The 26,351-nt window shown below is 39.1% G+C and overlaps 1 protein-coding gene across 2 annotated transcripts; it reads right to left on the minus strand.

Annotated features, from left to right (window-relative positions):
- Positions 1–2,089: 2,089 nt before the first annotated feature.
- TMEM87A (transmembrane protein 87A) lies at positions 2,090–26,335 on the minus strand. Of its 2 annotated transcripts, none has more exons than XM_057366007.1 (20): positions 26,170–26,335; positions 24,628–24,685; positions 21,040–21,137; positions 20,166–20,282; positions 18,431–18,484; positions 18,268–18,324; positions 16,505–16,652; positions 15,737–15,798; positions 13,645–13,828; positions 12,751–12,850; positions 11,908–12,001; positions 10,947–11,019; positions 9,866–9,970; positions 8,672–8,730; positions 8,335–8,438; positions 7,929–8,002; positions 6,700–6,761; positions 5,715–5,770; positions 4,659–4,689; positions 2,090–4,343 (listed from the first exon to the last, which is right to left on the minus strand). In XM_057366007.1, exons 1-20 carry the CDS (start codon positions 26,302–26,304, stop codon positions 4,302–4,304), a joined length of 1,713 nt encoding a protein of 570 aa, XP_057221990.1. In that variant the 5' UTR covers positions 26,305–26,335; the 3' UTR covers positions 2,090–4,301. The 2 variants fall into 2 exon arrangements, with proteins under 2 accessions (XP_057221990.1, XP_057221981.1); XM_057365998.1 differs by lacking the exon at positions 10,947–11,019 and adding an exon at positions 11,569–11,644.
- Between the last annotated feature and the right edge of the window lie 16 nt (positions 26,336–26,351).

Consider the following 26,351-nt stretch of genomic DNA (forward strand, 5'->3'; position numbering starts at 1 on the left):
CCGCCCGCGGCCCTGATCCCGCCCCGTTTGGCCCGGCCGCGCTCCGCGCTCCCCGCCGGGCTCCTGGCGCTGTCCGGGGCCGCTCCATGGGCAACAGCGCCCGGTTTCAGCCCGACAAAGCGGGGCCCGCCGACATGACGCAGCCTGCCCTGGTGGCTCGGGCACGAACGGGAATCGGGCGCCGGCACTGCACAGAGGGGACTCTCCTCACCCTGATGTACCCTTGTCCCTCTTCATACCGCCCGAAAAGGGGATAAACTTTAAGAAACACTCGTCTTCCCACAACGCCACTACAGGAACTGTCCGGTTGCCATTGGCTACCATAAACCCGAGAAGGTAGGAAAGTCATCCCCTATACAACGATGAACATTTCTGCATAACCTACAGCAACCAGGTGAGAACTGCACGCYGTAGCTTGCAAGCAAATATCTATTTTTTGAGGTAGTAAGTTTTACTTTAATGAACTGATGAACTTGGCCGTGAAGTTCATTCTCCAGGAGGAAATCATTAGTTGTTAGTTTGTGCCTTCCAGAATCAGCCACAGTTGCATTTACGTCCGTCATGGAGAGGTGCAACATTCACTGTCAGTGACCTAGAAACTAAACCAAACTCRAAAAGCACATGGTACTAAATTCTCCAACCATGTTTACCAACAGAGACCACTTCTAGAAAACCGGGACTGAGGATGCATTGTGCTGGAAAATCAAAGCACATGAATGGGAGAACAAGCATGGCATTCTTGCATCCARCTTCTTTTCTGCTCAGGAACGAACATTTTGTGCTAAAGCACAAAACTGTGCTAAGTCACATCCCCCTTCACAGATAGCCAAACTGCAAATTGCCAAAGGCATTATGGCTCAGGCATGTAGCTGATCTTTTTGACCTAAGATCCCTACAAAAGGAAAAGGGACATGGCACCGATTTAGTGAAAGGGAATGTAAGTTTCAATAATACTGGATATYAATGACTTCACATTGTGGTTGTAATCTAGAGAGTGAATGATTTGTGAAGCATTGCCCTCTTCAGGCTTTACGAAGTAGCATACTTTACCATACAACATATAATGTCACGTAATGTGAACATAAGGATAAATAAAGCCCACAAACTTGTACACCCCTGTATCTGCAGAGTAAGATAAAGATAACCTTCCCTACTCCAGGTCTTATGATCCTGACTCACTCTGTGCCTATCAAGCCTCATGTGATCTCTTACTCCTTTGGAATTCCTAGCAGGAACATCTTGCTACCCTAAGGAAAAGCTGATCAAAGTCATCATCTTCACTATGTTACAAGTTTTCTGTATCGTATGCACATGCTACAATTCCAACAGTAATATCACAGCTACTTCTCACAAATAAAAAAATCCATACAGAACTAATCAGGCAAAAGATCTCCAGAATATTCCTGTCATGTGCGACATTYACTTTTTCTGCATGTAGAACATTATTACAAACAGCTTCCTGAAGAACTCTTGCAAATCTCAGACCTAAGAGTGGATCTTTTACCCCTCCAGCTCACCAAGTCATCAGAACAGTTTGCATGGTTTGTTTTTGAAAGAATTGTCTTCCCTGACATTCTAATTAAAAACCTGCAGGATTTCTCATTTCATGCCTTCTAGCAAGCTGAAGCTTTCCTGAGTTTTTCCAAGGCATGGAGCCAACATGTCTTTAGGAGCAGAATCAAATTTCCGACGAGTCAAAGATCCCTCAGTAGAACCAGCATACCTGACCAAACATGCCATTGAGGGAAATGCCACACTGAACCCTGCACACASGCCCTTTGCTCCTCGCCCACATCTCATCCCCTGCCATCTCTCCTGCAATGACAATGCCATAGCCACGYGCTTCTGTAGGAGCTGGGCTCTCACACAGCTTCTCCTAAAGACTGAAAACAAGTCCCAGCACACACCTGCTTGTAGGAAGCAGATACACAAACTCTGTTAAACAAGGGCAAAAAACAGAAATTGCTAGATAACGAATCAATAAACTCCCTGTGGAATTCAGGACAACTTTAAACACTGCTGGAAGTGAGTTCAAGATCGAAGGGTAGAAGGCTGCGAGGACTGCCTAAAACCACTGTAGTCAAGAGGCTGAAAGCACCACACTGCTACTACATTTATTTTAGTTTCTCAATTAATAATTAAACTATGAATACAATAAGGGAAACTGGTTTACTTTTTTTTTTCCAGAAATTTATAATTTGCCCTATCTCCATTGCTTTTCAAATGACATTCTTCCATTTTATTTTCAATCTTGGAAAAAAAAAAAAGAACTGTTGGGAAAAACTGCATTATATATACCATGGACTAAAGAGGTAACGTTAGGCAGCTTTGTGAAGGTGGTAGCACTTCCTCATGTGAGAACAGGGAATAAGAAAGTGGAAGGACACAAAGTAAGCCTTTCTACTCTTTGCCTAGCCTTTATTAAATAGTACATACAAACTTTTGTGCTTCCAGTAGAGAACATTTTTACCTATTTGTTTCAAAAAAACCAAACAACCCAAAGCAATAGGATTTAAAAAAAAAAATTAAAACAAAACAAAAACCCCATTAAATGGCAAGCTTTGTGTAGCTTTATTTCACAAAACTTCCTCTCCCCAAAAGGACATGGAGGTAATATTTTTTTTTATCTATATCAATTAAGCATAGCAAATTAGAAGTGTGTTCTAATTAAAGACTCTATCTGTGGCCTGAAGAGGATGGCAGAAGAGCTCCAGCAACTCTTGCAGAAGCAGTGAGGCGCTATAGCCACAGCTTTTTTCTCTGCCCATCTGCCGGCCCCACAGCACAGCTAGCAGAAGATACTATGTCCTTGTGCCTCAGCTACTGTTCTGTAAAGTGCCATGTTTCAGCCTGACTTGCTAAGCTACCAGACCTTACAGTGGAATGAAGGAAGTACAGGCACATGTTCACTTCTGCTGACATAGTTATGAGAGAACCAGAAAAGCTGAACTCTATGCTGTTCCAGCAGCAGTCACAGCTGCTTCTTAGATATCCAGCTGCTGCTTGCCTCCTAATCATCCGTTTTAAAAGTTATGAACCCAAATTAGAGCTTTTGTCATACAGTCCACAACAGGTTTCCATGAGGATGGCATTGCAACTTTAGCTGTTGCAGCCACGCAAGAAACAGAACATTGTCCAAAAGCTCTTTAACAAAATGCRATTATATAGAATAGAAACCTGCAACTTTGAAACACAGTGATCTCAGAGTACCTCTTGGCCACAGGGACCAATTGGGACAAGATAGCCCATCATCATATTACTTATATGGGAAGCAATCCTAAACAGACACTGGGAACAGAGCTATCCCAGCACTGTGGGCTCCCCATAAATCCTCTTTCAAGTAAGGTAGGCAGTACTCGCACCCCTAGAAAGCAAYGCCATCTTCTCGTAGAGGAGTGCCAAGTTCTAGGTGGAAGATGTTGCATGGAAAGGGCGATGAGTTCTGCTGAAACATCTATTTGTATCTGCTTAACTTGTGTAGTCAAGCACTTGTGGTGCACTGCAGGAGTGGTTCTTGTGATGTTTGTTTTTCTTGTTTTATTTGTCGGTTTGTTTTTTTTTTTAATTAAATCATGCAACACATGAAAGGTAGGGGCAAATAATTTTTCCAGGCATCCACCACATTGCCGGCAATGAGATGTGCCACAACAGCAAGTGTTAGCTCTAGGCAGCTGTTACCTACAGGTCAATGGCATTTAAAATAGAAAATCTTTCATACACAGTGTTATGAATAAAATTGCACTTGATTTTGTTAAAAACTCATATCACTGTAACTTTTCCAAATATTTTCTTTCTGGCATCTTAATTTTCTTCATCAACAGGAGCTTCTCTCTAAAGCTCTCATGCATATTGGACACATGTCATACAACAGCTGTTGTATGTACCAGAAAATGGGTCTATTGTTTCTTCAGTGCTTATTTCTATTTGTTCCCACCCTCCCCCCAAAAAGGTACAGGCAGTTCACCTCTACGTATCAATTGTAACATTGAAATATAAACTCCTCAAGCAGACATTAGGAATTTTAGTTTCACAGATTAAATATTTGAAAAGTTACAGAAGGTGCTGGAATAGTACACATGTAAATTGCTTAAAAATCCAAACTTGCAGCAACTTTGTAAATTCAAATTTCCAAAAGGTTTATAATGTCCTTGTGAACTTCTTCCATAGCAAGACACCCTCCATAACATTAAAGCATCAAACTTTCAAGGCTGAGATCAAGAGACAAATCAGCAGGATGCACTTGCTCCACCAAGTAACTTTAAAAGAGGTGTCTCCACTTCCAATAGCGAAAAGCTACTCCTTCATTCCATTTTGGACCTTTCRAAGTGGGTAATCATTCTTTCCTGGAAAATAAAATACCCAATCTTGTAATTTTCCCCAGTAGGTTTACATTGTRCAGAACATGCACATTCATAACAAATCACACTCATGCATTTTAAGTCAGGAGTCCAGCTTACACAGGAGATACACACTTTCTTCAGAATACATTTGTATTCTAAGAAGTTGTATCATGGTTGTTCCCACTATCCTTCCCCCCGCCTCCCCATGGCATTGACAAGATCAGAGTCCAGTTCTAATACACCAAGACCTTATCAGCTGACTCGTGACTCCTCTGGCATGTCAGAAGACTAATTTGAACTGAGGATTTCTTTACTGACCTCATCTGAATCCAGAAGAGCTGGAAGAGCACTGCAGTGGGGGCAAAAAGTTAAAATAATTAGAGCACATACTAAGAGCATATTGACAACCATTTTCAACCATATGTTGATTTTTGGGGCACTGGAAAGCAACAATGAAGAAACAATTTAACAGAAATTAGAGGAAGACACAAAAAGAAAGAGCCCAAGGAATATCCTCAATAACATCCACAGTTTTAAAATTCTTTTTTATTATGCTTCTCATTACCTACTGAAAAATTTCCRAGTTGCCATGAAACAAGCTGCATCACTCATACAGAAACACTGCTGAACTGCACTGAAGACATTTACAATAAGGGACTGTGTTGTAAAAACATGTCCCATAAATCAAACAAGTTCCACTGATACTTCCAGCTACAACAGATCTCCCATCTATAGGGATCTTTGCTCTTCACAACCTGATCACACTCTCAGAAACGGAAAAACCTGCAGCAGATTACCTCAAAGTGCCCTTTGTAGCTTAAACCAGTCTARTCCTTTTTTTCTTAAGGAACCCTATCAGTCTTCAAAAAATAAGTATTAAAACTGGGAAAATAAATTCAATTGGGAAAATGAACATATTTTTTCCTCTTAAAGCTTCACCTCATTTCTTGTCTACCTAACTTCTAAGTTTTTATACTTCAATCCACATCCTCTGCCAAAATAAAGTTGAAAAATGGATTATATTATTCTGTGRTTTACATTCAGCAAAGTACTAAAAAGTATTTTCAGAGCACTGAACAGAAAGAGGGTTTGTTTGTTCTTTGGTTTCTGGATTTATTTATAATATTTTAACTTTAGTGAAGAGCAAACCAGTCTATAGCTTCACATTCCAAGAGAGTGTTCATTAAGTCAGCCCATGTTCAACCCTGGCAGCCTGCAAATACAGCCAAGTGTAATCAGACTAAGGGGTCAGGGGCCAGTGCCAGGATGAACCCAGCCTCTGTCCATGGAAGTGCAGCACACAAGTTAGAAGGCATTCTAATCCATTTCTGTGGGCAAGGAACCTGCCTTTATTGGGACTATAAAAATACTCACACATCCGTCACTGATGAAGGAACGTTCTCTTCTACCCACTTCAGGTCATCCTCTTGCTACAAGTACAGAAATTAAACAAAACAGAAGTCAATTTTCCCACAATGCTGTCATATGCAAGCTTTTTTCTTCTCAACCTACTGGACAAAACCCAATATATTTATAATGTCAGTTAAAAAAAAAACCCTTCAATTTGATTTCTGTCTTAAGGAAAACACATTCCAAGAAAGAAAAAAAAAGGAGTAAAGCAAAACCCACCCACTTGCTRTGAATTAACAGTTCTCAACCACACACTCCCCCTTCCAAAATTTGATTTTCATATTATCTATCCTCAGTAAGTAGYATACAGCTGCAACCAATCTTTGAGAAAAACAGTGTCAATGACAAAAATATGACTGCTATTAYAATGAATTTCTAGAAGTTCTTCCACTTTTAAATTCTTGCATGAATTCTATGAAAAGATTTCAAGATACAGTTTCAGCCTCCTAGATGAATGTGAAAACATCTTGCTTATAGTCACATGGAAAAAAATGCATGTTCTCTTAAAGTATTTAGGTAGGTACATAAAATTATACACATCATCCCATTCATGTAATTAATCACACATCTCAAAAACAGAGGGCAATTTATTTAAATATGGTTCAGCCTCATCTCAGACTAACAAACTTGTGAAGTAATTATTAATCCCTATCAGAATATTATATAATACAGTTCTATCGCTTCTGAATTGCAGAAACATTTCTAAAGAACATACTGAATTCTTCAGTTCCCACTGAACTTACAGGAAATCTTATAACAAAACCTGTACTTACTTTCTTTTCAGAAGTACTGTGTTAACTTATGATACATTGACTCACTCACACTCTGAAGCAAATCAAAAAGCTCACACATTTATTGGCCTCAAAACTWGGCATTTTGTRTGCTACTAATAGCAGTAAACAAAGAATAGATGAATCTATTTTCTTCAAGGTACAGAGGTCATACTCACAACTTTGTTTGCTTTTACATTCCCATTTGGTTCTTGCTTTGTACTTCTCATTTTCATTCCCTCTGAAGCAAAAASAAGAAAAAAGATTGGGGTAACTGAATTATAATTGTTCAGAGACTGTAAGTGAAAGTGTTGAGATTCAGGATATTTCATCAGATTCAGAGACAGCGTTAGACAAACTAATGACTAAGACCRCCTTCCCTTCAAAGGGCTTGTAGTGGTTTTTCCTGACAGGTAGGGTACCTAGTTTTTCCTAAATTCTACAATTTTACCTAGGAAATATTAAATTCTAGTCTTTTACTTAAGCCACACATGAGCAGCATAGAACTCAGATGTAAGTTCCTAGAGAGGCTGTGGAATTTCCATCTGAGAAGATACTCAAAAGSCATCCAGACACAGCCATATGGGGCAATGCTCTGGGTGACCCTGCCTGAGCAGGGACTTGGACATGATGACCTCCAGAGGTCCCTTCCAGCATCAACCATTCTGAGACACAGATAACTCCCAAAGTTTATTCTACCTCCTGACTGCTGACAAGCCACTTGGTTGATTGAAAAGCTGAGAAGCAACGTACATTTCCCAGCCTGGCACAGTGCTGGTTTGCCAAATGCACCTAAGGGATTACACACKTCTTGGCTCCTAAACAAGTCAAATAACACTGATATATCCCAGCATAACTGATTCGTAGAGAGGCACCAGTAGGCATGTGGCCTACCTTTTACACAACTTAGAGGTGTTATAATAGACAATTTCATGAATAAACATATTCACCCCTATGTTTACACTGGACATTTCTATGCTAGGCCTCAACATGGAAAATGAAGAAGATTRCAGAGTTCAGAGAACAGATAATAAATGAAAATTCTTAAATGGGATTTTAAAAGRGAACTGTACATCAAACCACTGCCTACCAATAATAGCCAAGAGATCCTTGTCATCATGACTGGATTCAAACCAAAGACTTGGCATATTTAGTAAAACATAGTGCACTGGACATGGCAAAGCAACAACAGCAGTAGCAGTATTTTCAGTGTCAATGGAAAACCTCAGAATTAAATAGGCAATGTAAATACTAAACAAAGCCAGTGCTTCCTCTAGAACTGAATGTTTCAGTTGCAATTGACTCTGCTTTTGCTGCAGTAAAAAAACTTTCGCCAGAGAGCAAGACACCTTCCCCCACAGAAGTGTTTTCAACACTGGAATTGGGTGGGAAAAATATTTTCTCCTACCGAAGCTTTCCTTTAACATTGGCTCTTTCTGCTCATCATCATCCTCCTCTTCTGACAGTGGTGAGAAAGCAAACCTTTAGGAGTGAAAAAGTGAAAGCCATTAGAATTCTATCTCCCAAGAGATCCATTACCCAAACATTCAGATGGCTTATTCTGTGTAGTTCATCAATACCAATGCTAAACTACATAACCMGAAGTTTAAGTCACTTATTTTAAAATAAGTTCAGTACCAGGAACAGACTGAATTTTATGTATGTGGCTTCTTCATTTACTTTTCCCTACACATACTGCTTAGTATTGTTACGGATCAGTGTACAGCAACTAAAAATCCCCCACCAGTACTTCTCTGAATAAACAAGCACTCCTAAAACCCAGTATTTTTAATAAGAGGTAAGAAAAGCTGAACCTTTGGTTGTTAGCAGATGGTCTCCACAGAATCATGATGACAAAAAGGATCATTGAAAACAATAAACGCCAGATGGCATCATCCACCCACAGCTCTTGCCAGTCCTGTCAAGAAAAACAGCAGCACAAATGAAAAAGGTTGTGAAGCACGAAATGTCATGTCCTCTACTCTTTYCAAGGCTGAACTAAAGGCATCCGTCAAAGAGGTTCATTACCCACAACAGAGTGAGAGACACAGACCACAACAACAGTGAGAATTGTAGCATGTGGCAATCTCACTGCCAAATATAAGCTTATCAAGAGGCAGCAACTGTAGAAAGCATTTAATATAAACTTACCGACTGACAGTCAACCAGCCTGAACTTCATGGTTGTCCAGATGATAAATACAATAGATGCTGCAATATTCAAACAAAGAAGCTGCTTATTACTACAAAATACGCAAATTTAAATATCCCACTAACAGGACTGTGTTTCCCAAACAAAGATCAAAGACCTAAATAGTGAAGTCTTGAAATTCAATTTAATAGTTTTGGAAAATAAGAGACTGATTTATTGCACTGACCTTACACAGTAATTTAAGCACAGACCAGTATATTTATTCCTGKTTTTTCACAGACACAAGGCATAAATCAAATATGAAGTATTTAGCCAACTCCTAATTCATACTCATTATTCTTGTATTACTTTTATCTAGCCTCTAAACCATGGTTTCATCCTAAATTGCTTACAGTAGACACGTAAGGTTTACTGTGAAGTAACTGAACAATCTGATCTGCTTGAATGCCTTACGCATTCAGATCTCAACTCACAACAGTTCCAAAGCTCAAATTATGCTCTTACCAGAGTTTTGGAAGAGACTTCCCTCCACTAAGGTGTTGTAAGATGACTAAGAACCAGATGCTTAAAAGAATTTCATTAGAGCTGTTGATTAAAAGGAATGCACTTTTTTGCTTATTTATTTAAATTGAAAAGCAAAATTAACTTCTTTAGAAGTTTTTCTGCTTATTATRTTGATATCAGAGCATCTGGAAGCAGCAACAGATTTGTTCTTTAAGTTCAATTCATCACCAGTATAAATGGAAAAAGAAAATCGGTATTCTTCCAGAACAGAGAGGGCATTATGTCACAATATGAAGAATACAGTTTTTCCAAGAATGACTCTGATCTTCAGACATCATAAAAATTCCATAATATGCAGYGATACTGCAATTTTGGCAAGAAATCTCTCTGCTAAGTTAATAGCATAAGAGGAAATTTTTGCCACAGCAGCCTGAAGTGGGAATAAAGTGCTCTATTAGAGGAGCTGCATAAAATTACTAATCTTATTAACATCAGGAGTAATAAGCCACTGACTCTCAAATATCACTATAACACTTGGCAAAGACCCACTGTAGAAATTGATTTTTAGAAATACCAAGAGCTTTACTTACAGGAAGGTCACCAAATTTAAAAATTTGTCTTAGTGACCAAATCAAGCTCTGTACAGAAATGAAAAGTGGTCTTATTTAATCGGCATGATTTTCCGCTTACCTGCTACTGCCAAGATGAGCGTGTTGGTGAAGTGCCGATACAAAGAGAGTTTCACAACATTCCTTCGAAGTTTTAGCAGCTTCATTGTTTGAGTTAAGCTGATGAATATGTATGGAGAGTCAAGGAAAAGCCTCTGAAGGGACAACTTAGTCACAGACTTAGGAGGACACAGACCTTATGACCAACAGTTCTCTCATTCACACACTTACCCTACAAAACGTTAGAYCATTCTCAGTAAAAGAAAATGCATCCTGTGGCAAAGATACCAAGCAGCAGAATCCATCCTTTTCATGTTATTTAGTCATCTACACCTATAACCCTTGAACACAAAGATGGTATCCAAACATCTATTTTGGACTATGGCCCATTCCTTCACAAAGGTGTCAGCTGTACTTCAAATAAATGAGAAGTAAAACCTGAACTAGAAATAAGTTCAAATCCAGTTAATGCATACAGGTGCCTTCACACTTTTTGTTTTATTCCCACAGTGAAAAAACAAGTGGCTAGGAGAGACATCACGTTAGGGGAAAATTGTGCTGTTGCATTTTAAATACTTTTTGAGACTGACTTTTGCTAAGAACAAGGATTTTCTTATACATGAGTTCAACATTTCATGTTAATTGCTGAAGTCATGCAAGATTATGGTTGCTTGGATTAAATGCATCAAAACATCAAAAAACACTGCCCCATTTTGYCACCTAATTCAAGATCAGTTCAAATTATACAGAAAGATTTTTAAGTGTGATGTTCCTAAGCAGCTTTCTCCCCAAAACACAAGCTGAATCATGCATCTCTCCAAAGGCTTCTGTGATGCCATGACATGCTACACGAGAACAAGCTACTTTTATACTCAACAGAGATTGGTAACAGACTATATGCTGGAGCAGCTTCACACAGATACCTAATTTTTCTTGAACTGGATGTAAGCAGTAAGTAGCAGAAGCTTACCTGAACACTCAGTTACATGAGGTAATAGTACTTGTACTAGAAGTAGAAAAAAATATACTTGAAGCCTATTTTTTTTTTTAAAGTTCATCCAAATTTAAGAGAAAACACACCCCACCAAGTAAAACAGTGAAGGATATCCACCAGCACAGGGCAGTATCTAGGAAAGCCAGGGGAATAAAAGCCAAGGAGGCAAGATCATTCTGGGCCTGGAGACAAAGAGAGAGCCAATAAGAACAAACCAAAAAGAATACAAGGTAGAGAAGTGAGGGGGGTCAGGCTATTTTATGAGAAATCATAAATGTGCCACCACAGTGCTTCCAAGCTTTGATACAGAAACAGAGGGCTTGAACCAGGAGTTGAATCTAATGCACAGAGAGGAACTGACAATACCACATTGTCATTTCTCAATTCTCCACCAGCAAGGCAAGAAGCAGTTTTCCAGATTAAGTCAATCTAGCACCGTTAAAAGTASTCTCTGCCAAGGCAATTGCTGTGATTCATTTCTCTGGCCACTTCCATTACAGAAAACTAGCAACCAGCTTGTTAGAGATGTCCTAATGAAATCTTTTACAGTATCCATGGATGAACTGAAAGCTCTACTGGCAACCCATGAGTTAGACTAAACAGGCAAAACTTGTGTGCACATCATAAACTCATCAAYGTCCTATCAGACACAAGCAAACCACCTTTTATTCCTTTTTAAGGTAACACAGAAATAATAAGCTATGAATAAGGTCTTAGCAGTTTATAAAAGGATATCCACAAAATAATACAGGCATCAATCATGGACAGGGCCAAGTTTGCTATCAGAGCCACAGTGTCATAGAAAAACTGGAAAAGTACCAAATATATAACAGGTTAAATATTTCATCCCAAAAACAGAATAACAGAAATCTACATCCCAAGATGCATTTAATGGATCCAGTAGCAGCACCACTCACACACACTTCCCCAGGCACAGCCTCCAAAACTGGAGCAGTTGGAATTCGGGTTGGTTGTTGTTGGGGAAGGGGGGGTAAGGCAGCTGTTTACACAAGTAAATACAGCCAACAGTGTATGTCCCACATGGGAAAATTCAAGCAGTTATTACTSACCCCTGTGACTCTAAGAACACCTTCCATGCCAGAAAACAATAGATAAAGGGCTCCAGCCATAACTACTTTGTGAAGAGTCACTCCAAGGCGAGGCCTGTAGGAAACAAAGTGAAATTCACTTTTAGCAGGGAACAAAAAGTGAAGTCATGTCAACTTCAATCTAAACATAAAGCATGAAGCATGTGAATAAAAGGTCCTTATAACAAGCCACATCTAGATCCATAAATATTATGGTGTTTGAAACTTACTATTCATTTTGTCTTATGGTATGATGTGACTAAGAGGGAGACTGGTAGTAGTTCTGTTTCTTAGTTAACCTGTCGCTTTTCATGACCATTTTGCTATGTCTCATCCCACTTCTTCACCAGTTCCCCCAGCAAACCCACACTCGCAAAGAATTTCCACTACCACATAGCATGTGTTTTCACCATTGAATACAGCTGTGGACAGACAAATGAGCACCAATCTTAGCAACAGAAGCCTCTTAAAGCACATCCCCTCCCCTATCAGTGATTCTTTACCTACCCCATTTAAAAAAGCTCTCCCTCACCCAGAMGACAGGCCCATAAAGCTCTCATTCCAGTCAGTGAAGCATTTCAACACTGACTCAGAAACCCACCGTACAGTAGCACACAGAAGCAGATGGAAAGAAGAGTAATCACAGTCAGGAACTGTATGTCTCTGTTTACTAATGAAGAAGTCTAGATCTTCAGAGCACTTAACTAAAGCACTTACCTTTTACCAAGCAAAGTGCAGGGAAATGAATTCTGCYCTAAATTATTAACAACCAATAATGAAAACGCCGTAAACAGAACACAAAAAACCTGTAACAGAACTACTCACTTGACTATGCCATATCCCAGGCTGACTATGATGACCAGAGTTCGAGCCAACGAGCGCTTCACAGCAGAAAGAAGTTCTGCCAGTATTACTGCTCCTTGAACTATCAAAAGCAAAGAGGAGGAACTTAGTTCATTAAAATATCATTTCTGTTTTATTAACCACTGCAGGCAATTGTAGTTTGACAGCAGACATAGAAAATTGGCTAGAAAAATAATTAAAGTGTATAATCTTTCTATTACCTACATCTGGAGTTCRCTTTCAAAAAAGAGAGGTCACTTAGTATAAAGAAAAAACTACAGAAAAATTTTACATCCRGCCTGGATACTCTTCCAAACAAGTCAATCAACAAAACCTTCTGCATCAGTGGTATAGCCAATTAGCAAAGTCATGACATTGTACTTGCAGAGTTTCATTTGTATGCATCCAGCCTGAAAACTCAAAACACCAGAGTTTTATGTAAAGGGAAACTCTTGAGATGGATTATGAGGCTATGGGTTGGATACCAAGAGTTACCTACAATGCTGGCATGTTRAACAAGGAGTTTCAAAATATCCTTCCAAATACAATACCAATTGTCAGAAATTACTTACAAGSTACACTGAGGAAGTCCTATTTTAAACTTCAAGCCAGCACTACAGTGCAGAATGCAGCATTCTATATACCTAAGACACTACACTCGGGAGTCAGAGAAAGCAATAGCATTTTGTCTTTAGAAGAACACAGAGCGTGATGCTAACAACATATATAAAATACAGAAACTCTGGCTCCCTGTTCTTTGTTTTGAAACAAACCTCAAGTATTCATATACAGAATATGTATCTGGCACCCCAGTTTAGCACAAGCCATTAGCACTATGCCCCCTCAACCAAACTGCACGATGCAACTGCCACCTACCGGATTCCCCCGTGTAGCGGATATTCTGGAACTCGGCATAGAAAACTGCCTTCTCAAGCATTCCCAGGAAGATAACGGCACCAATCCAGAACTGGATCCTCAGGAGATCCCGCCAGTAACAGGCTGACCACGCAAGCCACAGAACCCCGAAGAATACGTACACAATACACATCACCATGAAAAACTATTACATGAAAARAAGAAAGAAACAGGAACTTTAGATGCAGAAGAATTTCCTTGTTTCCATTCCATAGCTGTAAGACAACTCTATTTTCTTCCCAAGTATAGCAACTTCRGAAGTTTTTATATAGACTAGAAACAAGCATTGTTTCATTTGTCTTCTCTGGACTCTTAACAGTGACAGTCTAACTCCTCACTGCCAACAAAGGGAATCAGTAACTGACTTTCTGTGCAGTTTCTCCCATGAAAAGTAATATGCCAATTTATTCACAATCAATTTTTCCAAGGAAGATATATGCTACTAAATATCAAACACTCAGATAAGAATTCAAGCAAACCATCAAGTACTAGAAACTCTATTCATTCTCACATATTGTTCTATTAATAACTCTATCATACATTTACCGTATTCTGCAAATAAACTTACAGGTCACCTTTACACACCATTCTACAGAACAGAAATAAGCAACTAATGTTTGTAAGCCTTCTGTCCAAATAATTTGACAACTTTTGCCAAAAGTTACTTTCCAGCAAACTCAGTCTTTGACCAAGTTTTAGGCCAGCCAAAAACCTAGAACTGAGAAAGAAATCCAGACATTCATTTAAACATTAACATTTTGTGATTCTTGTCTGGCCCAATGTCACTTGCTTCAGAGGAACTTTTCATCGTACATCTGCACAGCAAACACTAAGCTTGACAACACTACTTGATGCTAAATTTTCTCATCATAACAAATCAATTCAATTTTTTAAAGGACACTACAATTAAGAAATTAGAAGGAGAGAGTAAAACATTTAGTGAATAGCAGGAAATAGTTAGTCAAAAGAACAGGACAGTCATAATCAAGCAGTCTCCTCTTCAAAAACGAAGATTTTTTTTAACACCAAGTAAACACTGAAATTAGCTGCAAAATCCATTGAAGCTTTCACAAACTGAAAACATCTTCCTTAGGAGAGTAGCTTACTGATCCTGACACATTTTCACACCTGACTAATCCATGCAGTTCAAACCATAAGAACCTAGGCAAGACAGTTCACGTGCAGATGCTCCATTATGGAAACACTTAAGAGATACAGATCCTTTTCTGGTCTTGTTACATGGGATATTCACACTGGTGAACAGCATTTCAATAGAGCTGCTGGAGGCTTTTTGCTTCTGCAGGAAGTAAAATGTGTGTTTCAGAAATGCTGCCAGRCTCCACTATTGATAGCATGCTCTTGCCAATCAGAGTCAGGCTAGAGACCTTACTTGTTACTGATCCCCAGCTAAAGTTTGTCTTCACTACATAAACATTCTAAGCTCCTYTATTTTTTAGCCTTCTCAACACAGAAAACTAGAAACCAAGTCAATAATTCCTTTGAATAAAAAGGGGATTAGCTCTTTGTAGCTCAATTATGCTTTCACTACTACACAGTATTAAAGGCCTCCTCAAGCAGTGTGAGACAACTGGTGGGGGAAGGAAGATTAAGCTGTAAAAGAACAAAGAAAGCAGTGACAAATGAATGACAAATGAATGGGTAGCTGCAAACAAAAGCACAGAACAGCAAATTTCTGAGATACGAGCTAAGGAGAATAACAGCATCAGTAAAACTGCTCAGTTTAGAGCTAGTAATACCGATAACTTCAGGAACTACAGATTAACATCCATTAATTCAAACAATCGAGAGAAGGAAAACATTGGCACACGTGCAAGCAACTGAAATCTATGTCTATTTTCCCTACCCTGTACTTAGTACAAAAAAAAACAAACCAAACAAAAAAACCCCAACAAACCAAAAAACACCCTCTGCTAAGCAACTTTTTCTCCTGAGACACTGGCTCTGTGTTTCCTAAAGTATGTCAGCAGAGTGTTTAACTGACATTCAAATCCACTGACAATTTTATAGACCAAAGAAAAGCTGGTTTACTTACAATCATCAGAGGGTAGTCTGCAAGTGAGAGATATTCATACGGCCCTTTCAGTTCTACTGTCACTGTCAAAAGACAATCCAATAACCAAATTGAACAAGAGCCAAAAGGAGGAAGTCAGGACTTTATTGATTTTCACTTAAGTGTAAMGAAATTCCATGGCCTTTAAGTCTAACTTGCATTTTAACAAAGAAAGTAAAGACTCATAACATACTCAGCTAAAAGCATACAATTAAAATTATACACCCCATTACCAAGTAGCTCATGGCAATACTTAAAAATAATTTTTGCGGGAGATTAGTGCATAACAGGAGAAATTCAGAAACACATCTAAGTTCACTTTTTAAGGGGATTTTCAAACTTCTTTGAATAGCTTATTAATGCAGTTAGATATAATATCAAGGTGATAATTATGATCTTTGTACTCTTATGCTTTGACTTATTAGTATAAATCACTGTACTGCTCTGCACATTTCTGAAACAAAACACCAAGACTCGAAACTGAAATTCTTGGGAATGACTCTTCTTGATTTCCATCAGTAAATTAACAACAGTCTTAGGATCTTCACGACCAAGCAATCACCACTTTTCTTGTAAGACCTGTAGTAATACTTCTACCTATGTGAAGTCAAAGACAGTGTCTCATGAAATGGAACCACACAGTATATTTAGTATATACAGTATATACTAAGATTACCTTGGAATACTTAGACCGGAAATACATAAAAACGGCACTGTATTTTCAGTTTATTGTATAAAGAGCTATCTTACTTGTAAAGGGCTTGTTTTGGTATGAGGAAGGTGTTGTTCTCTCAGTTCTTTTAAGTCTGGCAGTAGATTCCTTTGCATTTGTGAGWGCAATTTGCACAATAAATATATACGGCCCATCTCTCCAAGTTTTGATAACAGCATTCATTGCCTGAAAATCAAACATCTACATGTAAACAGTGCACAGTTGAGAAGACAAGACAGAAATAGACTAGCCATATATGGGTAGTATCCTCCATATAAACATAAAGTTAATCTCTTCCAAGACGTAAAACTTGTTAAGAAATATTTAACATGTACATTTTGATGTAAAATTTAAATGTAAAATTTAAATGTAAAATTTAGTTGCTTGATTCCAAGAGAATCCTCAAAGACCTGAGAGGTCATCATGGGTTTTTTTGAGAATTTAATACTGGCTTACTGCAGAAGCACTCAAAGGTACTGCAAAATTCAAAAAAGAATTCAAGAAAGCATCATACTCCTTTTAGGTCTAGAAGCATTAGGCCCATCACAGAGATTCCTGCTGAAGTCAACTGCTTGGGAACTGCAGCACCACATAACTCATCTCCCTGGTGAAGGCTGAATTTTACAATGTAAGATACAAGAGGTAGCTGAGAGGTAACCGATTTGCACAGTAGTCATTTCTCTAGAGTCTCCGCAACAGTTCTCAGACCTGCAAGACTCAATCCAGTGAACTAACAGAGGAACCTTGACCAGATAAATATTTCCACCATAAATCATATTTCTTTTAGTTAAGCATACAAAACTGTTAATTCCACAACTGAAGAAGCTCTAGCCATTTCAGAAACCACAATATTTACTGAGAGCTTCAAAGTTAAGACTAAGGCCATCTACATGAGAGCTTTWAAGTTAAAACTAAGACTATCTACATGCAGGCCACTCACATGACTACTACTGCAGAACTGTGACAGACTTTTTTATAAYGGCCTCTCCAAGAGAATTTTAGTGCTAAGAGCAAGCATTTCTTCTAAGAAACCTCTTGGCTAGAAGACCTAAAGCAAGTAGACTATTAGATATAAAAAAAAAGTTCATGCTCATATTAATTAAACATAAAACACAGAAAAACAGTAAACTCAAAGGAAAATGGATAAATTTATATACTCAAAATTTGTCTTGGAAAGATCCYCCTCTCTTGCTGCATTGATTCCTTACTTCACAATCACACACACAGATATTTAGGTTTTAGCTTTAAAGTAAATGTCCCTTTAAGAACACAATAAGTGAAATACATTTGCCTTCTTGGCATCCCAGACATTCAATTTGAAACAGTTTTGAAAATTGTTCCAGGTTAAGTCTTGAACATAATATATAATAATATTAAGGGGCTTGAAAATCAAAAGTAATCAGTCAACTTTTTAGGCACAATGTTTCAAAAAACTGACTAAAGACAAAACTAAATGTATTCTGTAAGAATTAGTCACCATTTAAAGAAGATTGTTTCAATTACTATTTTAAATTACAATGGAAAAAYAAATTTATTTTTTAATTTATACTAATAGTTTAAGTGATATCAGCTTTATATTTCACATATAGAAGAAGCAGTTACCCTGTTTTTGTTACTCTGTGTTCTGTTTTTACATACAGCACTACCTAGTTTCAAGCTAAAAAATTCCAGATGTCAAAAACCCATACAATATGCTACCAGCAATTTCTTATATAAAGAATTATAAATTAAAAGAAGCAAACCAAGACCAAACAAAATACAACTGCTGGATTACGAGCATGTTTAAATTCGGTATACATACAGTTTTATCTGTCACCATCGTGTTATTTCCTGCACTCTCCTTCTTATCTTTTAAGCCCTTAAGGGGAAGGAAAAAAAAACCACACAGAAAAACAGATCAATCAATATGASAAAACTACCCCTTCCACGACTACACCCACTCATTAGAAGGAAAGGAAAATTACCTCTTGYTTCTCAGGTGAGAGAGGTTCTGGATGAACAAATTCTTTATAGAAGATCTACAAGATATAAGAAAGATAAAGCATTTATAGATCCTTTAGAGGCACTTTAACATTTACAGGCACTTTACACATGAACATGATATTACCAGAACAGCTTCCAGTAAATTTGAGTATTCTTAGAACAGCTGTATTAGACAGCTTTCATTTTTCTAAGTCAAACAGTTGTCCATTCATGCAAGCAGTCTTGAATACTTAATGCTTTGCAAATTGAGTTACTTTTCCTCCCCTCAAATAACAAGTTATCATCTGTTTTTAGAAACCAGAGATGATAGTAGCAAAAGTAGTTTTGTTTCTAAAGTACAAATCAGTTGGATACCCCCATTATTAGATAGAGTCTACACAAACACATACAGGATTTTGACTTTTCTGCCTTGATCTATGCAAAAGTCAGTCCTTAGATGTGTGAGTGACTATTAGAGATCCAGATTCTGTCAGCTCTCTTGGACTATGGTGACTTGAAATGTAGAAAAACTGCTATAACACAAGAAAAAGCTGAGAACAAATTTCTGCRAAATTTCAGAATTTAGTGTCTGAGAAGAATATATTGCTAAAAAAATCAGTACTTTTCAGAGGAATTGGACAAAAATTTAGACTTTTAAAACCTTAAAGACTTWCACAAGACTGTTTAGTTACGATGCCCAAGTTCACATTACACAGCTAAACCCACAAGATCTCTTCTACAAAACTAAATAAAAGTAGAACTGACACTTCTCATTATTAAATATAAAAAACGTCCAGCATACAGTTTTATCTTTTTTTAAAAAAAAGATAAAACTGTATGCTGGACACTTCTCATTATTAAATATAAAAAGCGTCCAGCATACAGTTTTATCTTTTTTTTAAAAAAACCTTTCAAGATATCTTCATGCATCAAAGGAATAAGAGGCAGGCAAGCAGATTATCAGAAGTCATATTTAGGCATTTTTTTTCTTAGTAAAAGAACCCAAACAATCAAAAATACCAAAAAACAACATATAACACTAGGTTCAACAGTTATATTTTCCAATATTTTCCATCCATAATCTTTTGTCTAAATGAAAAATGGCTGAACACAGGATCAACACTCCAAAATTTCCCTTCAATTCTCAAGTATACCATTAAAAAAAGATGTATTATGCTGGTATTGTCATCAGCCTGCTAGTATACAGCTGGTGTAGAGCTGATGTCTGCACATGATGTCCCTTTGCCAATTTTGCATTGTCTTCTCATTTTCACTTTATTTGTTTCAAAGGTGTTGTAGCAGYGCTATTCTATCAGTGCTTAAGTAACTAATTTTTCAACACACATTTCCATTATTCTAAATGAACATTATTGCCAGTCCTCTATTGATTAAGTTGAGTGGGATCTTTACTCTGCTGCCACTTCTACTCAAATAGCAGCAGCCTCCTGTAAATAAAACAAATTCAGAATACAAAACCACAAACAAAATAAAGCATTGCACTTTACAGTGATTTGRTTGGGTTTTTTCACCACTGTGAACAAAATGCTGAATAGCAAGACAGAAGTGAAGCAAAATGAAGAAATAATCATCACAGCTTGGTTGTCATAAACAGACAGGAAGAAGKATGTCCCAACGTACAGTGGTACTCACATAGGATGCTAACACATCTAACAAGAATTACCACCTTCTCTATACATYGTATAAGACAACAGAGCAAATAGAGATTTCTACCCATACCTGAGGCCTGAAGAGCTCAGAGCAGTTTGGAAAGATGAGAGAAGAAGTGGCATAGTATCCTGACCAACCCGGATGCTCTTCAGCTGTAGTCCCAAAATAGTTATCTGCTTGTTCATCCTGCCATACACAGTAGAGCWTAAGTTAGCATCAAGTATTTCAAAAGGTTTATCTCAGCAGACAACTGCAACACCTGAAGAGCTCTATAGCTTCACTCTGCACACACTCATGAATCCAATTTAGTAGGATAAAGGCATCAAAACCACACAAGACTGCAAAAACAATGGTATACAGGCTCTGAGCAAGAATTAATAAATGGAGGTACAGCAGACAACATAAACCTCAGTCTACACAAACTGCATTATTACATTAAAGAGTGAGGACTCGGTCCTGTGTTCGGTTAATAGTTACAACTGTCATATTTAAGTAAACATGGAAAAATATTAACCATAGAAAGCACAATTATGTTCTACCACTTTTAACAGAAACACTATACATTTTGTACAAATTGCTAATACTTACAGTGTGCATCCATAAAGAACAGAATTTAACACACAAATATTCATTTTTCTCTATTCACAGTCATTAATCATTATTGCAAATATTTTCAACTACCATAAACACACATATTTCATTTTAGAGTCAATGTACTTACTTAAGCTCCTGGATTTAAAACAATTTTAACAACACTTCCGCCTGACCCGAAACCCAAAAAAGTCAGTAATTGTCAATCATATCACTTCTATTCCAGAAATTTGTTATCTTCCCATGGAAGAATGTGTCTTTCAGGCCCAAATCGCAATGTGGATGCAAGGGAGATATCTGTAATATCATCCTCCCAAGATCTGCTTACCCCTAAAAATCACGAGATTCTTACCCCAAAGTTGAAGACTTCATTGTAGCAGTCAGAGTATCTTAAGTACCAAGTAACATTGAAACTTTGGGAGGGGTCACAAGCTTTTTCATCCCCTTCAACTAAAAAAAAAAAAAACAAACCAAAAAATCAAACATGAGATATGTAACACACCATCTACCTTCTGGGCTTTTCCCCCCTTTCTGTGCAAAACCACCATAATTAAATTTTAAACATGAAACAGAAAGCAAAACAATAGAAAAATATTTTCCTCAAGTAATTCATTACTGTTCAATGATAGAAAGAAGCATGTGAACAGAATTCCATTATACTACTATATAATTCTATTAAAGACCTGAAGATCATTTGGAAACTTTTTGTTCTTAAGACAATCAAGGATGTTTGGGCAACTGCAAGTACCAAACAAGAACAGCAATGACTCCCAGTGACAAAAAGGGCCTCCCTTTCAGAGACAGAGGCACAGATAACAGACAGAGAAAGCTAGGAACAGGACAATACCAAGCAATTTCCACATATAATTTAAATAACCCAATACAACCACCAAGAAAATGAAGGTAAGATTTTGCCAGTCAACATCCACTCCCCAAAGGACAAACAAGATATCTATACATTAGCCCATGCTGTCAAAGCTGCAGTGCTACCTAAAACAGCAATAAGACARCTTTCCACTTTGATTTACCAGTGAACAACATGCACTGAAAAGAGAWGCACAAGACTCTCCCCCTACTCAGGAATGGCTGTGTGGGTTTTTGTGTTTCAAATCTCATTCCTACACTAAAGCCCAATGAAGAGAATTTAACATTAAGAAGGCAAGCTCCATCCTTAAACAAAATGAGCAGAGTCTTGGAAGGGTCATTTAGATGATTTCATTTGTGTTTTCCCAGTCAACAAATGGCAAAACTCTTTTAAATTAACAGAGTATTTGCAGCGGCTAACTAGTTCCCACAGCTTTATAGACAACACTCACTTGAGAGGAGGCATCTGCAACTTTGTTACATACATACATGGTCTCCATACTGACCACTGCAAGCAAAAAACCAATTAGATGGAAAACCCTGCCACGGGGTATTAATTAATTAACCCCACCAGACACCTCATGACTACTAAAGCACATACACATACAGCTAAAAACTCAACAATTGAGTTTATAACACCAAAACTTTAAGCAAAATCACTGAAAAATAAGAGTCTCCTTATGACAACTTCTGTTAAGCATAAAAACAAAGCATACATGCTTCACATTGCCCTAGATGTTGCAGAGGGCACAACAAATAAACTAAAAGGCACAGGCACTGCAGTGACATGGGCAGGTGGCAAATTATTTGATGACACAGGCTCTTCTAATAAAACTGACCAAATAAGGAGTMTCCCAAAAATAGTGCTAGCAAAAAATAAATTATAATCAAGAATGCCTTTTAAAYACCTTTTTCTCTATGAAAAATAAATAGGCAACTATATATTCAGCAGTAGCATGCATAAAGGTAAAATAGGTCATTAGAACAATCTGCAAATATCAACATTACAGAAACCTTGAAAAGAAAGTACTCCAGAAGTCAGTAAAAGCATCAATGGCATTTACTGAATTCAGCAATATGGAAATCAAAGTTCCTCAGCCTTCAAACAAAAGCCAGCAACATTCAACATGAATGCAATCTTTGTACTCATTTATAGAGAGCAGGATTTCTATTATGATCCTATACAAGAAACTAAATGCCTTCTAGAACAGCACTTTGGAAAAGTAGATAAAAATAAATCCATTACTGATAAAACTACATGCCAGCAGCAGTCTTCCCAATCAGAAGCAGAAAGCATCAGACACCAATATGCCACAGAGATTAAAAAAATAAAATCAAGAAGAGGGTGAAAAAAGAAGAAAAGGAGATGCAGGTGCTCACAAAAACCATGAACAACCCATGAGCAATCATGTTTGGCAAGAAAGGTCACACTGTCCACACAAACATCACACAGCAGATGGGAGAGGCAACAGACAGGAAACAAAAGGAGACCAGTTTCCATACAGACATGGGCAGAAAACAAAAAGTACATAAAGCAGAAGCTTCCTAGTATCAGATGCAGTTTAAGTTTCATCTAGGCTGAGAAAATGAGTAAATTCCCAGCCTCTCTTCCTTMCTCTTTCATAATTCATTTTCCAAATTCATGTAAATCTTTTAATCACACTAGTATGTAAAACAGGTGTCTTCACTAAAGAATTTTAAGGCTTAATGCCTGCTTAAAGGTTGACAGTACAGTGTAATTCAAGTCCACATCAGGAACTAGGGGGTCAAATTCTTATGACAGATCTGCCTTACAACAAATAAATATTTTTTCCATGCCTTAGTTCCTTCTCTTGATTATTTCGGCACAATTAGATATACCACACAACTTCACTTCAGAGAGCCATGTCATAGATGCCATGTCATTATGGGTACACTGTTTCTAATAAACTTTAGACAAGAAAGCCTAAAACGTATCAAAGCTCCAAAATGCCCTTTCAACTACCTTMCTTTGCACAAGCAGATTTCTAATTTTGATTCTGCACTTGTAAACTTGCAACTGTCTCACTGCAAGATGTGAACCTCAGTGTCCGAGCCACACTTGTCAAAAGGGAAAGCCTTAACCGTGAAGTGAGGGACCYTCACTGATAACTACTCAAATGCTAACCTCCTGTTTCAGATTCATGCAGGATCAAGAGAGGCACTTCAACTCTCCTTGAAAYACTGTCCCAAAAAGGGTATGGGAAACTAAACCTGAAAAATAACAAGGTAAGCACAGACAACAGACAGAGACTAAACAGCTTTCCCTCATGGTAAAAACTGGGGCAAACAACCACTTAAAGTGCTCAAAGGGCATGGCAAAGATTTCAAACCTTTCTGAATGAGCTAGTCACATCTATAACATCTTATTGGCATCTAGATGCTGTCCTCATGTTCAAAGGTATTTCACAGACACCTTCCTTGAAGCATTAACCTACATAACTCACAGACCTGGCCAGATCAGCAAAGAGCAATACACAGGAGAAACAGGAAGGCTGCCAACATGTTTGCTTGGTAGAACACTCACTCACTGGGATCAGGAGRAGAAAACACCTCTCAGGAGAGCTCTGCCACAGTGTGCAATATTCCCTTACAACTCCCAGAAGCACTCAGCTAAAAAGGAACAAGGTCAAAACCCACTGCTTTCTGTATTCACACCAGTCATCCTACAATACAAATAGCTCATGCCCAGCTGGCACCAGATCTCCCAGACAGAGGAACTTAATAAATCTCAGATAGGAAAAGCACACCTCACAGTAGAGCTCAGCACGTCCCACACTCTACCCACTATCTGAAACAAAGTGGTRCTCCTATTGCCCATCTTGCCCTCTCCATAGACAGCACAAACAGAGCCATTCATTTCTGATCAYAACTGGGAAGCTTCAAGGCTGGTAACAGACCAAACCACATCAGAGCTATGGCTTTCATACAGTGCCACATTAGCTGTCACTGCAGTCAGTGCAGTAAAACACTTCACACTGTTTTGAGTACCAAAGGTTAAAAATAGGCGGGGCATCAAAAAGCAGAGAGAGCAAGTTAATTCCTTGTAACYACTTACATCTCAGGAAAATGGTGGTGTTGCTGAAGAGAATTTTCCCAAAGCTAAACTTCTTCCCCTGCAAAGGCACAAAAAAGGAAGAAATATTAGTCAGCTTGATGCCTTATCAGCCCTGCAATCACAAGCCAAGCAAGAGTAAAATGATAAAAAGCAGTTACCATTTATTGAAAGTCCGCCAGGTGCACTTATGGCGGAGTGCACACATGATACAGGGCTTCGACACTTTTATAAGTGCAGCGTATTACCATTATTGACAAAGAATCCCCAATCAGAGGTACAGGTAACGAAGTAATTTCCCCTGTCTTGGTTAAGCCCCCTGCTGAAGACTCCCCCTTGCTTCTAGCCCCACATTGTTTATGTCTAAATATATATGAAAGTGAAATATCCTTCATTCACTGAAGTAAGATTAGAACCGGATTCCAGGAACGTGTTTGCCTAACCTAATCGGATAGGAGAAGTACTGAAGTTAGCTAAGAAACTATGTAACTATACAATAATAGTTTACAGTTCAACGAATATATGAAAAATATATAAAATGCAAGAATCTTTTGGCATCAGGCTTAATGTCACCGAGCTTAAGTAAACACAATTTTCCATTTTGAGTTTTAAGTCAATACAGTAATGAAAGCAAATGTCAGATCTGGAGCCAGACTTACTGGACTTTCCAGTCATGCTTCACCACCCCTTCAACATATTCTTAAAGATGGTTTGAGAGGCTTGGGGGTTTTTGTTCTGCAAATGGAATCAACTTCACGTTGACATTTGTTGAAATTATTATAATTTGCTTGCTRATGAGCTCGTCTGGACTACCCAACGAAAAAGAATTCTGCTCCAAGAACCAACAGGATAGTTCACCGTGGTCCTTCAGTTTTATTCCTGAGGCTCAAAAGCCTCACAGGAAGCACACGGTACTCTCACCGCCTGATAAAGTCCGACGGAATCTGAGGCAGAACAGCTTCCCCCACGCAACTTCAAGCACGCAGGGTTTATCAGAAGCGCCGAAATCCTTTCATCTTCCCTAAGGCCCACAACTCTCTCTGTTCGGCGCTGCAGCGGCCCAGCGTTCCCGAGGCCAGGCCACGGCGCTGCCCGACGGTGCGGGCCGCCAGCCCGGCCGCACGGGGGTTCGGGGCGCCCTCCCCCGCACAGGCCCCAGCGAGGCCGGGCACCAGCCGCGGAGCACCCTCCCTCCTTCCCTCCTTCCCTCCCTCCTTCCTTCTCTCCCTTCCGACAGCTCTCACAAGCGCCGCTCTCCTCCGCCGCCCATCGGAGTATTTCCCGCACAAGCCTTCTCCCCGCTGCCGACCCAGCAGAGGGCTCAAAGCCCCGCAGTGGGGCAGAAGGCAGCCAAAACCCCGGGCCCCCGCAGCGGCTCCACAGAGGCGCGGCCCGGGCAGGGACGCCCCCAACCGCAGCCGTCCCGCCGGAGGAGAAGGCGCGGAGCAGCCGCGGCCTCCTGCCCTGCCCGCACACGTTCGCTCCGACCGTCGCCACACCGGCCGGCCCGGCGCTGCGGAGCTCGGCCCCGCTCCCCGCACTCACCAGCAGCACCGGTAGCCTCCATTTGGAGCGCTGCCCGGCGCCCGCCGTGCCCGCCAGCAGCAGCACCACCAGCAGCCGCAGCAGGACRGCTCCGGGCCGCCGCCGCCCCCCGGAACGCGGCGCTGCCGCCGCCATCCCGCCGTACGGAGGCCGCCGCCGCGCTGGCCGCGCCTCTTCCGCTC

Source organism: Malurus melanocephalus, unplaced genomic scaffold, assembly GCF_030028575.1.
Source record: "Malurus melanocephalus ecotype Western Australia unplaced genomic scaffold, MMel_1.1 scaffold_2, whole genome shotgun sequence".
In the NCBI taxonomy this organism is placed as follows: Eukaryota; Metazoa; Chordata; class Aves; order Passeriformes; family Maluridae; genus Malurus; species Malurus melanocephalus.